Source organism: Pelobates fuscus, chromosome 6 (assembly GCF_036172605.1).
Source record: "Pelobates fuscus isolate aPelFus1 chromosome 6, aPelFus1.pri, whole genome shotgun sequence".
Lineage (NCBI taxonomy): Eukaryota > Metazoa > Chordata > Amphibia > Anura > Pelobatidae > Pelobates > Pelobates fuscus.
In genome coordinates, this window is record NC_086322.1 from 234,263,315 (window position 1) to 234,278,460 (window position 15,146).

Here is a 15,146-nt window from a genome sequence, read left to right on the forward strand (position 1 = left end):
CTTAGCCAAGATGGGTTGAGATCTAGCGGACGGAATATACAACAGGCTCCACTTAGTCTCCCGGTCCCTCCCACCTAGCGAACGAAATATACAACCTAGATACGCTAGTCTAGACAAGACACCGGTGTCCGGCTTGGGCTATTTACACAGGACCCAGCCTGACTCCAAACCAAGATTAAACTGGCTTACTACAGGGCGTTTAATTACGAGCGGTGCGCCTTCGCTCCTTCCCTCTACTGAGGGGGCCAATTCCATACACAATACAAACCCCTTATGGGCCTATCGCACAATCGGTATCCAATACCCCTAGTGGGTCCACCATCTAAAACAGTAGTCGTCTTACCTCCTCGTTCCTGAACCTGAGTTCACACTCATCGACGGGGGCACCCCAGCACTTACTACGTAGAGGCCGATGATCTCCTGGACAACAGACCAGTGGCGCCAAGACGAAGGGAGGTCCACGCAAAAGTTCAGGGGTGCAGCCGTAGGGAGCGTGGGCAAAGATAGACTGTATCACGCCTCTGCTCTCAGCTACCGGTGAACGATGAGCTTCCCGGCCAATGCACCAAATGATACCGGAGAAACTGACGGAAGCCAAGCACAGAGAGATGGACACAGGTTTCTTCAGGAAGGAAGAGATCTTTATTCGATTCACCGACCAGGACTCAGAGGGACTAATGTCACCAAAAACAGCTAAAATCTGAGCCCTGATCGTACAGTGTAGGCACCTTATATAGACATATAGCTCCTCCTATAATCAGTTCCACCTACACGTACTCTTACCCAATCAACAGAATAGAGACTAAATTCCTGTTTGACCACATGGCTTGCCCAGCACAATGGAGGAGGGGAATACTCGTATATCCTGTATTCCTGCACATGCTCCGTACACTACTGATTGTATCGTTGCCACGTGCAACCAACCGACCGATACATCAGCATATGCACGTGCACATACCACGTGGCAATCTCGGCCTACTAAATTTATTTTGACCGAGATTCCACCACAAAGTGGTCTGGGTGCCTGGTCCCTCTAGGATTAACCCTTTTTTTTTTTTTTTTTTTTTAATAAACATAGCAGTTTCAGAGAAACTGCTATGTTTTTTTTTTTTTTTTTTTGCTTTTTTATTCTTTATTTTTGCTGTGCTTATGTGTAGTACAGGCAGGTAAGAGGTGCCCCATGAGCAGTCCTCCAACAATTCCCACATGCAGTATGCGGGGCACAAGATGGACAAGCACAATTTTATATTAATAGCAGGTATAAGAATCGATTGTACATAGACAGAAAACGTGACACATGCAAACATAACATGAGACTAAATTTACGTTCCACAGACCTAGTTGGACTCAGCTCTGCAAGTATATGGCTTGTGTATAGTTTACCACATATGCTAAGGCATTACTGCGATTAGATTAGTTGGTTGGCTAATCCCCCCCCCCCCACTGGACCGGGGGGGTTATCTCGGTCCACCCTGTGGCCCTAAGCATACCAGAACTAGGCGGAGGACATACTCACCTTGCAGGAAGAAACTGCTATGTTTATACCGAGGGTTAATCCAGCCTCCAGAGCCTCTAGTGGCTGTCTCATTGACAGCCGCTAGAGGCGCTTGCATGCTTCTCACTGTGAAAATCACAGTGGGAAGACGCCAGCGTCCATAGGAAAGCATTGTAAATGCTTTCCTATGCGACCGGCTGAATGCGCACGCGGCTCCTGCCGGGCATGCGCATTCAGCCGATGACGTCGCGAGGAAGGAGGAAAACTCCCCGTCCGGCGCTGGAGAAAGGTAAGTGTTTAACCCCTTCCTCTCTCCAGAGCCCGGCGGGAGGGGGTCCCTGAGGGTGGGGGCACCCTCAGGGCACTATAGTGCCAGGAAAACGAGTATGTTTTCCTGGCACTATAGTGGTCCTTTGAGGGGTTAGAAACATGTTACTGTGAGTATTATTGTTGTGGAGCTCTGGTGTGTATATATAGTCAGGAACAAAAAAACAATATGAAGGTCTTAGAAAAGAAGGACAATAGGATAGAAAAGAGAGATTTAGGCCTAAATAAGGACTGTCCCTCCTAAATATGGACACTTGGGAGTTATGCTTTAAGTGAGCTGTAGGTGTATCCTGACAGCTTTCTGTATATGACTACAACGTCCCACAGAGCAGAATATCTTTTTCTCCAAGCTAAAAGACACTGTTTTCATAATGTTTAGATTTCTAATCACTATGAAATAAAACATAGTATGTATTATGAAAATAAGGCACATGTTGAGATACTGCTAACAATATTTTAGTATTTTGTCTGCCAATATAAATGATTGGAAAACTGGTAATACTTAAGAGTAAAACTTCTGTCTATATATAAAGGGGGTGTACAGGAACAACTCAAACATTTTCACCTTGTAAAAAGGTATTAAGAATGTATGTTGATTATAATCTGTGTACAGCAAGCAGATACAAATATGCACCAGGAAATCAGTCATTTCCTTGGCAGAGTTTGAGGACACAAAATAAATGCTTATATGTTCACCTGCATTGAAATGTGGTTTAAGTTATAACCCACAATAGTCTAGAAATGATTGCAGTAACATTTTCTAAAAGATAAGACAGCCTACTTTTTACTTTGCATTCAAAGACCAGGAAAATGAAACTACCGCATACACATGAAAATTTTATAGAGAACAAGACATTGCACTTTTTATTGAGACAACGTAAAAACATCATACCCTAAAGAAATGTTCCACTTAGACTTAATCAAATGATCAGACCTACATTAGATTCTCAATCTTATTGTCATTCCATAAAAAGAGCTAGTGAAGACGTGTGAGGCAACAGTTATCTGCTCCCTGGCTAAACTTTTCATTTTATCTGTGTAGCATTTTCTTCCTGACATTGTTGGTTTGCTGAATGAATCTAGACAGTGAGGATTCTGTGTATGAAAGTATTAGCATGGTAATGCAAAAAAAAATTGCTTTGTTATGGCTTGGTTTATAACTGAACCCAAGTTGTGCTTACAAATAAAACAGACATAAATAGGTCACTTTTTTGGTGAGGGAGTCTCAAAAAGATAGAATATAAGATTCTGTGTTTAACAGCAGAGCCTTTATTTTATAGTATATTTCATGTAATCAAGCTGGCAGAGTACAATGGGCAGGCTCCAAAAACCCCAAGAGATTACATAAAAGTTTTAGTACAACAATTATAAACTAGTATAGAGTTTAAAATAAAATTCGAAACAACTGTATTGTTATATTAAATTTTTGGTATGTGGCTTAGAATTCTTCCAGCATATAGAACTGAGCACAACTTGTCAGGGTTATTCACTAAATAGTGAACTGAATAATTAATTACAAAAGGTAGGTCAAAAATCTCCTTTAAAATATTGCCAAACATTAATGAGCAGTGCATGCTTAAAAATAACAACATTTCAAGTGCAGGGACAACTTGTGAGTATAGGCCTTAAGTATATTAAGTAAACTCTGATCTTCATAAGTTAAAGTGGCACCCTAAGCACAATAACCACCAAGGGTCCACTGGCACCATTCTACGTTAAGGAGTCAAAGTGTATTTAGCAGTTTGATACGAACATGAATATCACATGGGGCAGCTGTCCATCTCTCTTATTTCATAACTCTTAAAAGGACAACTGAAGTCAACCATGCCACTTAATTTCATTAATTCAATGCTTTCCTATAAGGAAGCTTGGATGAGCGTGCAGTGCCCACTATGCATGCACATCAAATTCCCAATTCCTCCTTCATAACATTATGAGAAGTGGAGAGTTAAGCATCACAGAGAGAGCTTCGGCACTGGACTGGGGTTTATAGGTTTATCTAACTAGGGACATGGACACTGAAGCATTAGGAATACAGGTTCCTTTAAGCAGAGGTCCCTCTTTCATATTACTAATAGCAACATCATGCATGTTTGGACAAATTAAATTTTTGAGTCCATAAACTGACATTCTCAGCCAATTAATTAATGCTAAATAGAGATAAAAATAATATATCTGGGAACTTTATTTTAGCTATAGAAGAGAAGGGACATGGACAACATCACCCCCCAGAAGAGCCGGGTAAGTGTCAACCAGTTCAAAAACATGGGCTTTCGTGATTATGATTCTTAGAGAACCCCTTTTAGTGTAGCTATGTGTGCATTTGTTTTTTATTTTGGGTTTTCACTGCAGGATGAAAGGATCTCCTAAATCAGCGGTTCCCACCCTTTTTTCACTTGAGTACCCCTTGGCAGCTCATTTCCATAAATTGTACCCCTTACATTAGCAAAATGTTGTAATTAATATAGTTGCATTTAGTTAAAATTTATCAATTTTACTCTGTTCAATCTCCCCCTTTTCTCTGCCCCATGCTCTCCCTGCTTCTCCTCCGCCCCAGACTCTCCCTGCTTCTCCTCCGCCCCAGACTCTCCCTGCTTCTCCTCCGCCCCAGACTCTCCCTGCTTCTCCTCCGCCCCAGACTCTCCCTGCTTCTCCTCCGCCCCAGACTCTCCCTGCTTCTCCTCCGCCCCAGACTCTCCCTGCTTCTCCTCCGCCCCAGACTCTCCCTGCTTCTCCTCCGCCCCAGACTCTCCCTGCTTCTCCTCCGCCCCAGACTCTCCCTGCTTCTCCTCCGCCCCAGACTCTCCCTGCTTCTCCTCCGCCCCAGACTCTCCCTGCTTCTCCTCCGCCCCAGACTCTCCCTGCTTCTCCTCCGCCCCAGACTCTCCCTGCTTCTCCTCCGCCCCAGACTCTCCCTGCTTCTCCTCCGCCCCAGACTCTCCCTGCTTCTCCTCCGCCCCAGACTCTCCCTGCTTCTCCTCCGCCCCAGACACACAAACTATCATATATGCAGACACACAGAAAAAAACACTGACACACATATAGATGCACAGACACACCCGCAGATATGCACACTGACATACATACAGATGAGACACACAGATACGATATACAAACATATAGATACAAAACACTGAAACACATACAGACAGAATAAAACACTGACATGCATGCATATACACACACACACACCGATACATACACTGACACACATGCAGATACACATCCTGACACACACAGACAAAGATAACCACACTGACATACATATACGAACACAGATACAGTGACACACATGCAGATACAGACACGGACACAGATATAGGCACTGACACACATGCAGATACAGACCTTGACACAGATATAGGCAATGACACACATGTAGATGCAGACATTGACACAGATATAGGCAATGACACACATGCAGATACAGACATTGACACAGATATAGGCAATGACACACATGTAGATACATACCCTGATACACAGGTACAGATGCATACACACACACATAGATACATACACTGACACACTTAAAGGTAAACTCCAGTGCCAGGAAAACGATCCGTTTTCCTGGCACTGGAGGGTCCCTCTCCCTCCCACCCCCCAATCCCCGGTTACTGAAGGGGTGAAAACCCCTTCAGTCACTTACCTGAGGCAGCGGCGATGTCCTTCGTCGCTGTCTCCTCCTCCGCGACGCTCCTCCTGTCCATTGCGTCGTCCGGTGTGCGAGACTGATCCCGCCCACCGGCCGAGGAGACCTAATGCGCATGCGCGGCATTACATCTCCCCATAGGAAAGCATTGAAAAATTATTTCAATGCTTTCCTATGGGGTTTTGAGCGACGCTGGAGGTCCTCACACAGCGTGAGGACGTCCAGCGACGCTCTAGCACAGGTTTCCTGTGCTATGGACCAGGAAATGACCTCTAGTGGCTGTCTAGTAGACAGACACTAGAGGTGGAGTTAACCCTGCAAGGTAATTATTACAGTTTATAAAAAACTGCATTAATTACACTTGCAGGGTTAAGAGTAGTGGGAGTTGGCACCCAGACCACTCCAATGAGCAGAAGTTGTCTGGGTGCCTGGAGTGTCCCTTTAAGGATACATACCCTGACACACAGATACCTACCCTGACACACAGACACAGATACTGACAAACATGCAGATACACAGACACACATATGCATACTCTGACACACACTGAGACACAGATCATTACCCTGACACACTTGCAGATACACAGACACATACCCTGACACACATACTGACACATAGACATACACTGACACACTTAAGGATTCATTCCCTGGCACACATATACATACCCTGACACATATGCAGATACAGTGAAACACAGATACATCCACTGGCACACATGCAGATTCATAGATACAGATACACACAATGATACGCAAATACATACATCGACACACATACAGACAAAGATACCCACACTGACATACAGATACGGACACTGGCGCACAGATACAGACACATATATAGGCACTGACACACATGTAAATACATACCCTGACACACAGATACAGATACATACCCAGATACACATGCAGATACACAGACACATAGATATATACCATGACACAAATACAGATACATACCCTGACACACAGATACATATACTGATACACATGCAAATACACCAAGGCTTGACAAATTTGCTTGAAATCTAGGAGCCAGCTAAAAAAGTTAGAAGCCAGTATTTTTTTTTAACTAACAAAGCTTAATTTTCAACGTCAAAAATAGAATTCTTAAAGGGACACTATAGTCACCAGAACCACTGCAGCTTAATATAGTGGTTCTGGTGTCTATAGCTTGTTCCTTCAGGCGTTTTTTAATGTAAACACTGCCTTTTCAGAGAAAAGAGAGAGTTTACATTGCTGTTTAGTAACACCTCTAGTGGTCATCACTCAAACCACGCTCGACATGGAGGCGCCAAATGTTCCCCATAATGATGCATTGATTCAATACATCTCATTGAGGAGATGCAGATTAGTGCATGCACTATAGCCTCCCATTGCTTTCCTTTTGCTTGGCTGAGATCATCAAGATTGATTATCTCAGTCATGGTAGCGGATTCAGCCATGGCGAGACCGTCACGGCGTGGGAAACAGGTAAGTAAAATCACCTCTCTCAGGGGGACCGGTCACCTAAACCGGTCACCTAAACAGACACTCACAAAGAGACAGACACACAGACAGACATACACTTACTCACAGACAGACACACACACATTCAGAGGTTGAATTTTTAAAATTATTTTGATTGAAACCCACCCAGCCTCCCTACCCTTTGGGGAGGTGGAGTGAATAGGCTTTCCATGGGGTCCAGTGGGGCTGCTGTCTGCTTTGCTCCCTATCGCACACTGTTTAGTTTAGTATGCCAGGGGCCGTAATGACTTCTTATTCCGGCTCCCGGCATCTTTGCAGGGCCCCCGGGTCTATTCCACACAATGCCCGCTGGTCCGTCTCTGCCCTCCCTCAAGACGCACATGCTATCTCCCACGGCTGGCCGGCCGCCTCCGCTCTCCCACGGCTGGCCACCTGCATTCTCCATTGCCGCTCCGGGCCGACATATACCAGGCACAGGACAAAATTCATATAATGTAAGAAGTCATTTATTTCAGCGTGCACGTTTTTAGGAATTGTCTCTAAATAGATACTAACATCACTTTACGCATATTCTTAATGTGCAATTTCATCTAGCATGAACATAATCAAATCTCCCTCACTGTGAACAGGATTTGAACCTGTGCAGGGAGACCCCATTGGATTTCTAGACCAACGCCTTAACCACTCGGCCATCACAGCTCTAACACAGCTCTAATTCCTAGTCGCCATGGTGACACAGACACATACACTGATGCACAGACACACACAGATACATACATGGACGTACCGACACATGCACTGACCCACGGACACATACAGATACACACACTGACACATGCAGATACAGACATGCATATACACTGACACATACTGTGACACACACACACTGAAACATACTGTGACACACACACACTGAAACATACAATGACACACAGATACATATACTGACACATGCAGTGACATATACAGTGAGACACACAAACATACAGATACGAAAACACAAACACTACACACACATAGATAAAAAACCCTACCTTTTGGCTGACTGGGTGGGAGTTGGCGTCCTGCTGCTCTCCCGGTCCACTCCACCTGCCCTGCCCCCTCCTCTCCTCTCTCACGCGGCGTGCTCTGTGTGCGTGCTGGGAGGAAGTAGTTACAAGGTTTTACTTCCTCCCAGCTCTGGCTGCAACACAGGGGTCGCGCTATTAATCCACTGCAGCACGCTACCGGACCCCTGAAGGCACATGTGAATCGGGTGGCCCAAAGTGTACGAGCCACCCGATACACTCGGGCAGCGGTTCCCAGCCAGTGTTGCGGACAGCACCGCCACTATTACCCAAATTATTTTGCATACCCCCAGGGGCACTGAATTGTACCCCTTGGGGTACGCGTACCACGGGTTGGGAACCGCTGTCCTAAATCAAAGCAGAGACACCCCAATTACTCTTTGAGCAACCATCTCAGTTTTTCGTGTACCTGCCTCCGAAGCAGTTTTAATTTTGGCGAAAAATTTTAATTTAGTTTAAATCATGACTAAAATTGTTATTGGACAAAATTAACACTGCTCTGGAAATGCACTTTGGGTTGCTCAGTGACAGAAACTCCTCACTTACCAACCGGGTTCCGTTCTTACGACTCGGTCATAAAACTAATTGGTCGGTAAGTGAGGAGTACAGAGCAGGGAATCCCTAAAATCCATGTTTGGGGAATGTTCCCCGAACATAGATTACATGGATTCCCTGCTCTGGTGCGTTTGTCTATGTTAGGGGAAATTAACTCAAACCTAGACATACGCACCAGATCAGGGAATCCCTCTAATCTATGTTCGGGGAAAATTCCCGGAACATAGACCAGCTCTCTAAAGTGGGGAATCCCTTGAATCCACCACGCTAGAGAGCTGGTCGTAAGTGCGAGCCGTCGTAAAACAGGTAGGTCGTAAAGTGAGGACAGCCTGTACAATGTTTTAGAATGTGAGAAGACAATCGTAGCAAGTGAAGCAGAGGTGTGCCACCGTGAAGAATCAGTACCATTTTCACCTGATCAGCCACAGCATGCCACTGTGCCAGCCTATATGTTGTTGTGTTATGTTACTACATTTGTACAATTGGAGACAGACACTGTAGCAAGTTCACTTTTACAATAACTGGCAAAGCCATACCTTTTTCTGACCAGCCTAAAGCCATTTAAGATTTGTTCTCCGATTTCTTGACCTTTGCTGCTTATCGGCTCATACTGCAAACAGTTAGTCAAAAACAATTCTGCATCTGAAAGCCAAAACATAAAATATAAAGGTTTGATGACTTTTTCCACTAACATACATGGTACTTGCAAGCATATTATTTATTACTTGTTATTTATACTTATGCCACCTGAGAAGAACTTTTATTCAGACTTCTAAAGACCACTGTTCTCTGAACTGAACTATATAACTTTTTTTCTGCTAGCTCCAATTGTGTTTGCGTCTGTCAGTAAAGGTGTGTGTCTGTCAGTGTGTGTCTATGAGTGAGTGAGTGTCTGTGAATGTGTGTGTCTGTCAGTGAATGTGTTTGTGTCTGTCAGTGTGTATTCAGTGAATGTGTGTGTGTCTGTCTATCTGAGAGAATGTATCAGTGAAAGTGTGAGTTGGTTAAACAGTGTGTGTGCCAATGACTGTGTATCTGTCAGTAAGCATATCAGTTCTGGTCTTAAACAGGAAGAGGTGTGGCCTTGACAGGAAGGGGTGGGGCAAAGTTAGATTAGTGGGGTTTTGTCATGCCTAGGGCAGCCCAAATCCAAAATACAGCACTGCACACACTGGCTCATAACTGCATAACTGTGATTTGCTAAATTTGCAGCAGCTATACCTAAAAAGTAGTGCATAAACTTTGAACAGAGACAGCCTCATTAATGCGCATGCAGTCTCAGCAGGTCAAGAGAAAACTATGCACAGCCCTGTTCACAAAACTGAAAGCGGCTGCCAACAACGTGACAATTACCAAGCTTCTTCAGTAGTTACTCCACTTTCTTATAAGTACATGTATCATAAAAACCTTCTGGTCAAAGGTTTATGGAATAAAATGAGTTTCTATAGAGCATTATAAGTGGCACTTGGTGAATGCTCTCTGCGGCTATAGCTTGCCTGTATCTTTACAGTAGCTTCACAAACTTCAAATGCAAGTATCTTTGTTTTTTTTTTATCTATATAATGCATTAAAAGCACTTGGCCACCAAGCATAAAGTATCCCTGTAATAACAACTGGAACTGTAGACATGTGTAAGAATGTGTGTTTATAGTAATATTTATATGCAAAAGTCAAAATGGGGCAAAGCTCTAAATATTGGAAGTAGCCAGCCACGAGAGGTAGTCTTAACTCTGAAATAATAAACATTGCAGTTTCTCTAAAACTACGTTTTACATTGCAGGGTTAAGGGGACATGGTCAATGCACCCAGACCACTTTAAAGAGATGAAGAGGGCTATGTCTATAGTGTCCCATTAAGCACCAAATCATTTAATTTTAAAAGGGACACTCCAGGCACCCAGACCACTTCTGCCCATTGGAGTATTTTGGGTGCCAACTCCCATCACCCTTAACCCTGCAAGTGTAATTAAACTGCAATAATTACCTTGTAGGGTTAAGTCCTCCTCTAGTGGCTGTCTATCAGATAGGCACTAGAGGGGCTTCCAGCTTCTTAAAACACGATTGATTAAAAGGACACTCCAGGCACCTAGACCACTTCTGCCCATTGGTGTGGTCTGGGTGCCAACTCCCACAACCCTTAACCCTGCAAGTGTAATTATTGCAGTTTTCATATACTGCAATAATTACTTTGCAGGGTTAAGTCCTCCCCTAGTGGCTGTCTACTAGACAGCCACTAGTGGGCACTTCCTGGTCCATAGCACAGGTTTTCTGTGCTATAGCGTCGCTGGACGTCCTCACGCTGTGTGAGGACCTCCAGCGTCGCTAAAATCCCCATAGGAAAGCATTGAAAAGCATTTTCAATGCTTTCCTATGGAGAGGTCTAATGCCGCGCACGCGCATTAGGTCTCCCCAGCCAGTGGGCGGGATCAGTCTCCCCCGCCGCATGACGTAATGAAGGGGAGGAGCGGCGGCAGAGGAAGAAGCAGCGAGAGGGGACCTGCAGTGCCAGGAAAACGGATTGTTTTCCTGGCACTGGAGTGTCCCTTTAATGCTTTCCTATTGCCGTGCATGCGCATTAGGTCTCACCCGCTGGCTGACATCTGTGGGGGAGGAGCGTGGGCGGAGCCTGACCCAGTGCCGAGGGACATCGGTGCTGGATTCAAGTAAGTCACTTAAGGGATTTTAACCCCTTTAGCAACATGAGTAGGGGGTAGAGGAGGATATAATCACTAAGGGGGAATCATGGGGACATAAGGAAGGTGTTGAACCTCCCTCAAAAAAACATGGATATTGTCATCCATAGGCTTTTTTTTTTTTTTTTTTTGGACTGGTCATTTGCCGCTTGTCCAGGGTGATCAGATCCACCATGTTTACAGGGACACATATAATTGTTATATTTAGGAAAACAAATGAAAAGGGTTGCCCTGTAGCATGTATAATGCATATTCTGCAGGACTCTTCATTGCCTAATTACTTAATCTGGCACACCTTCTGAATTCAACATACTGCAGGGCTACCCTTTTTATGTGCTTTCCATTAACATGTATATATGGGTCCCAGAAAACATATCGAATCTGTTCACCCTGTGCATGGCTAACTCATGCAAGCAGGGTTTTTTGGACTTATTTTTGTAATTATTTGCAAATAGTTCAGAAGATGGCAGATTTCAGCCATATTGAGGTGTTCAATTGAAACTGGGACCGAATTCTGGTTCATTTGGTGCCAGTATTGCAAAATCCAGACATTGTTAAATAGTTTGAATAATGTCTGGATTTAAAAGTCCTAATGGGCCCATACAGAACCAGATGTTTTTGCCACGTTCAATACAGAGCCATTCAGACTTCAGAAACTAGACCCTTTAGTCCGTTTGTAAATCTAAGGAAGCAATACTGATTATATTAGAAATGGACAGCCTTCCTTTAAGCCAAGAACATGAAGGGATGTAAATCATGTTTGACTTTCAAATTATCATGTATAATGTGCCTTGAGTTTTCCCTTGCCTAGACATATCAAATCCACAGGCTGTCAATGCATGAAAAGTGCTGCCCTACAAAATGTAGCATGAACAGGCTGCAGAATGGAAATCAATTCATTAATCAATAAGGGATCGCTAAAGTACTACTAAAAATAAACATACACCTCTCTGCAGATTATGAACGACACGTTAAAGAGCAGAGCTTTTCCTGTGCTTTCCAGCCGCACGAGGGGCTTCTATGCGTCTGGAAAAAATGGTTTATGGGGTAACCCTTATTGCACAGCCTTTTACAAGTATCCCTGCCTTACTGGTACCACACCAACCCCATTATTATCCATCGTTTAACCCCTTGCTGGGTATGTTTTACTCCAGGTGAGTAGTTATGTTACTAATTAACTAGAAAAGCGTTTTTTGGAACAGGTGTAACCCTCCCACCTCTCCCCCCCCCATGATGCCCCCTCTAGGACAGTCTGTGTGTCTGCTGGTCACCTCGTAGGAGCAGGATCACATCTGGAGGGAGGTCATGGTTCTCCATGTCGCAGTACTGACAGGCTGACGGTGTACCCGTTACTTAGTGCTAAACTCCCCGGGGAGGGGTGAAGGGATGGGGCGGGTCACATGGGGGCCCCGGGGCGGGTCACATGGGGGCCCCGGGGCGGGAATTACCTCAGTACATTTCGGAGCATGTGCGAGATATCGCGATAGTCTTCCCAGCGATGTGAGGCGATTACTTGTAATGTGCCAGCGCTGTATGTCAGTGTATCGTGAGGTAAAATGTCATTTAAGAAGCAAATGTTACTGTATTGCACCCTACTTGCTCTACTCTTTTTTGACATTCTTACCTGGAACTTGGTGTTCCCGAATGACTTTACCAGATATACCTTATTATTAATTTACCATTCCACTGTACTGTGTTTATTAACCTGGATTTTATACTGTGCTGTCTACTCTGTGTTTTAGCCCATTATAACTGTTATGGTACTTTTTGAAAGTAAACCAAAATGTTCAAAGTCTATCTGTTCCTGTCCAAATCAATAAAATTAAATTGCGTATATACGCTGAAGTAATCAAGTCTGACACACGAGGTTCAGGTTAAAATAACTTCGAGAAAGTTTATTGGCAAGTGAAGAAAAAGCGGGCGCGCAGGCCCTTTTAAGAGGCATTTTGCGTCATCATTGATTATTAGAATATCAGCAAATAAACATCATCAATTGGATTAATTGTTAAGTGACGGAGTTAGTGTCTTACCTATTGGTTAGTAAAATTAAGAGGTTAGTCCCGTGCCCACCCATCAGAGGTGGGATTATTCTGGACACGGGTGGGGGACAAGGGGGTCCTAAGCGTCATTTTACACGGTCAGTGATATCAGGCTTTATGTCCAGGTGCAAGGTCTCTTATGAATAGAACATTTCATTACTACTGTGCTCTGTGGCCTTCAAACTGTACTATCTTACAAGCTCTTAAGGAGTAGCCGGCAAGTCTTAAGGAGTAGCCAGCACCTCGTGGTACTTGTCCTTGAAGGAAACACGGTCTTTGTCTACTGTATTAATTGGGTTGAGAAGTTCAGTCACGTAATGTAGTTTTAAAATGAACAAGTTAAGTCATGAGGACAAAATGGAGGATTGAAGAAGTCAGGTTAGGAGGACAAAATGGAGGACGAAGTCACAGTATAAAGTTAAAATGGAGTTAGTACAATAATTCAATACAAGTACAATAAAGATTTTTAATAATTCCACATCAGTCCCCCCTATGAAATGTTAGATTCTAAGAGATAAAACTTTATTATGTTAGTATCAGAAGACGTGTTAACCCAAAGGCACAGAAACCCCGTAGCTGCTAGCTAGATGTTAATGCAAAGTGCAAGGCTGTCCCTAGATCTGACCCTAATAGGCTAACCATCCGTCAGTATGGCTCTCGAACGCTTCACACCCAAGGGTATCCCATGGCAGCTAACCCACCACTTCTCCACATGGGGCCTTTACCATTCACTGACAGATGCTGTCCCTAATCTAGTCCCTTCCTAGAATTCCTGCACTTTATCAACAAAGGGGATAATTTGCAGCGGCAGACAGGGTGAGTTGATGTCTTGGAATTCTTGGTCATCAACTTCGAGATGGGTCAAAGTGGGTGCCGCTTGGTCAACAGTCTTCATGAGGGATTTTCTCAGACATGGGAGGACACAACAAAAGAGAAGAGCAAAGATAAAAAGAAAAATTAGTATAGCCATACCAATCTGCATTAAAGCCTTTTGCCATCCTGTCATCCAACCAAACCATCTTTCCCAGGGATCTTTTATCCCAGAATTCCTTTTTAACTCTTCTGACAGGTCATTTAATTTTTCTATAGCTAGTGTGACTTTACCATTAGGGCCTGTGTTTTCTGGGATGTAGGTACAACATGTCATAGTGTCGGGCAAAATCTTACAAACCCCTCCTTTTTCGGCTAAGATCATATCTAGGGCCATTCTATTCTGGAAAGTCATTTGGGATGTGGCCTGCAACTGTTCGGCCAACCCCTGGAGGGCGTCTCTGGTGTAATTGACAAAACGCTGTTGATTATAATAAATGTAATTTATCCAATTTAGATTCTTGTTTGCGGTAACTATGGTAAAAATTGATTCAAATCCTGCAGCAACTTCATCCCTAGCTTTAAACTCGTTGGGCACCCCCCTGGGCACTCCAATGGCATCAATATATACATGAGGATCAAAACTTCCTTTCACTGGGGCGTCACGTTTAACCTTTGTGTGGCTGAACTCATGGGTGTTGAGGTGTGTATCAGAAATAATATGTATAGGCATAATGGCCTTAGTCAGAGTACACTCTCCCCACCATTCTGTGTCCATTCTGGATCTTAGCTGTAAATCCCCACATAACCAATAAATGTCCCCTAGTGACCTAGTGTGATGTTGCAGCAAACGTACAGGGACAGTTCTGTATGTAGCACAATAGCCTTTGGAAAAGTTACCTACAAATTTACCAATACCATCGTACATGGCATAGCAAGTGTAATTACCTTTATATACGGTAATACCATCAGGGGGTTTGACATCGTTGGCTAGGAGAGGATACTCCTTTGTCCATGCAATACATATGGACCTG

At 44.0% G+C, this 15,146-nt stretch overlaps 1 protein-coding gene across 1 annotated transcript in view; it reads right to left on the reverse strand.

Annotated features, from left to right (window-relative positions):
- The window catches only part of SKAP1 (src kinase associated phosphoprotein 1), a 480,903-nt gene extending 468,283 nt beyond the window's left edge, over positions 1 to 12,620 (reverse strand). Inside the window, exons 1-2 of the mRNA XM_063458887.1 lie at positions 12,535 to 12,620; positions 9,108 to 9,213 (exon numbers count right to left, since the gene is read on the reverse strand). Coding sequence (XP_063314957.1) covers positions 9,108 to 9,213; positions 12,535 to 12,580 — 152 coding nt within the window. The 5' untranslated portion in view covers positions 12,581 to 12,620. The remainder of the gene's footprint in view (positions 1 to 9,107; positions 9,214 to 12,534) is intronic.
- Between the last annotated feature and the right edge of the window lie 2,526 nt (positions 12,621 to 15,146).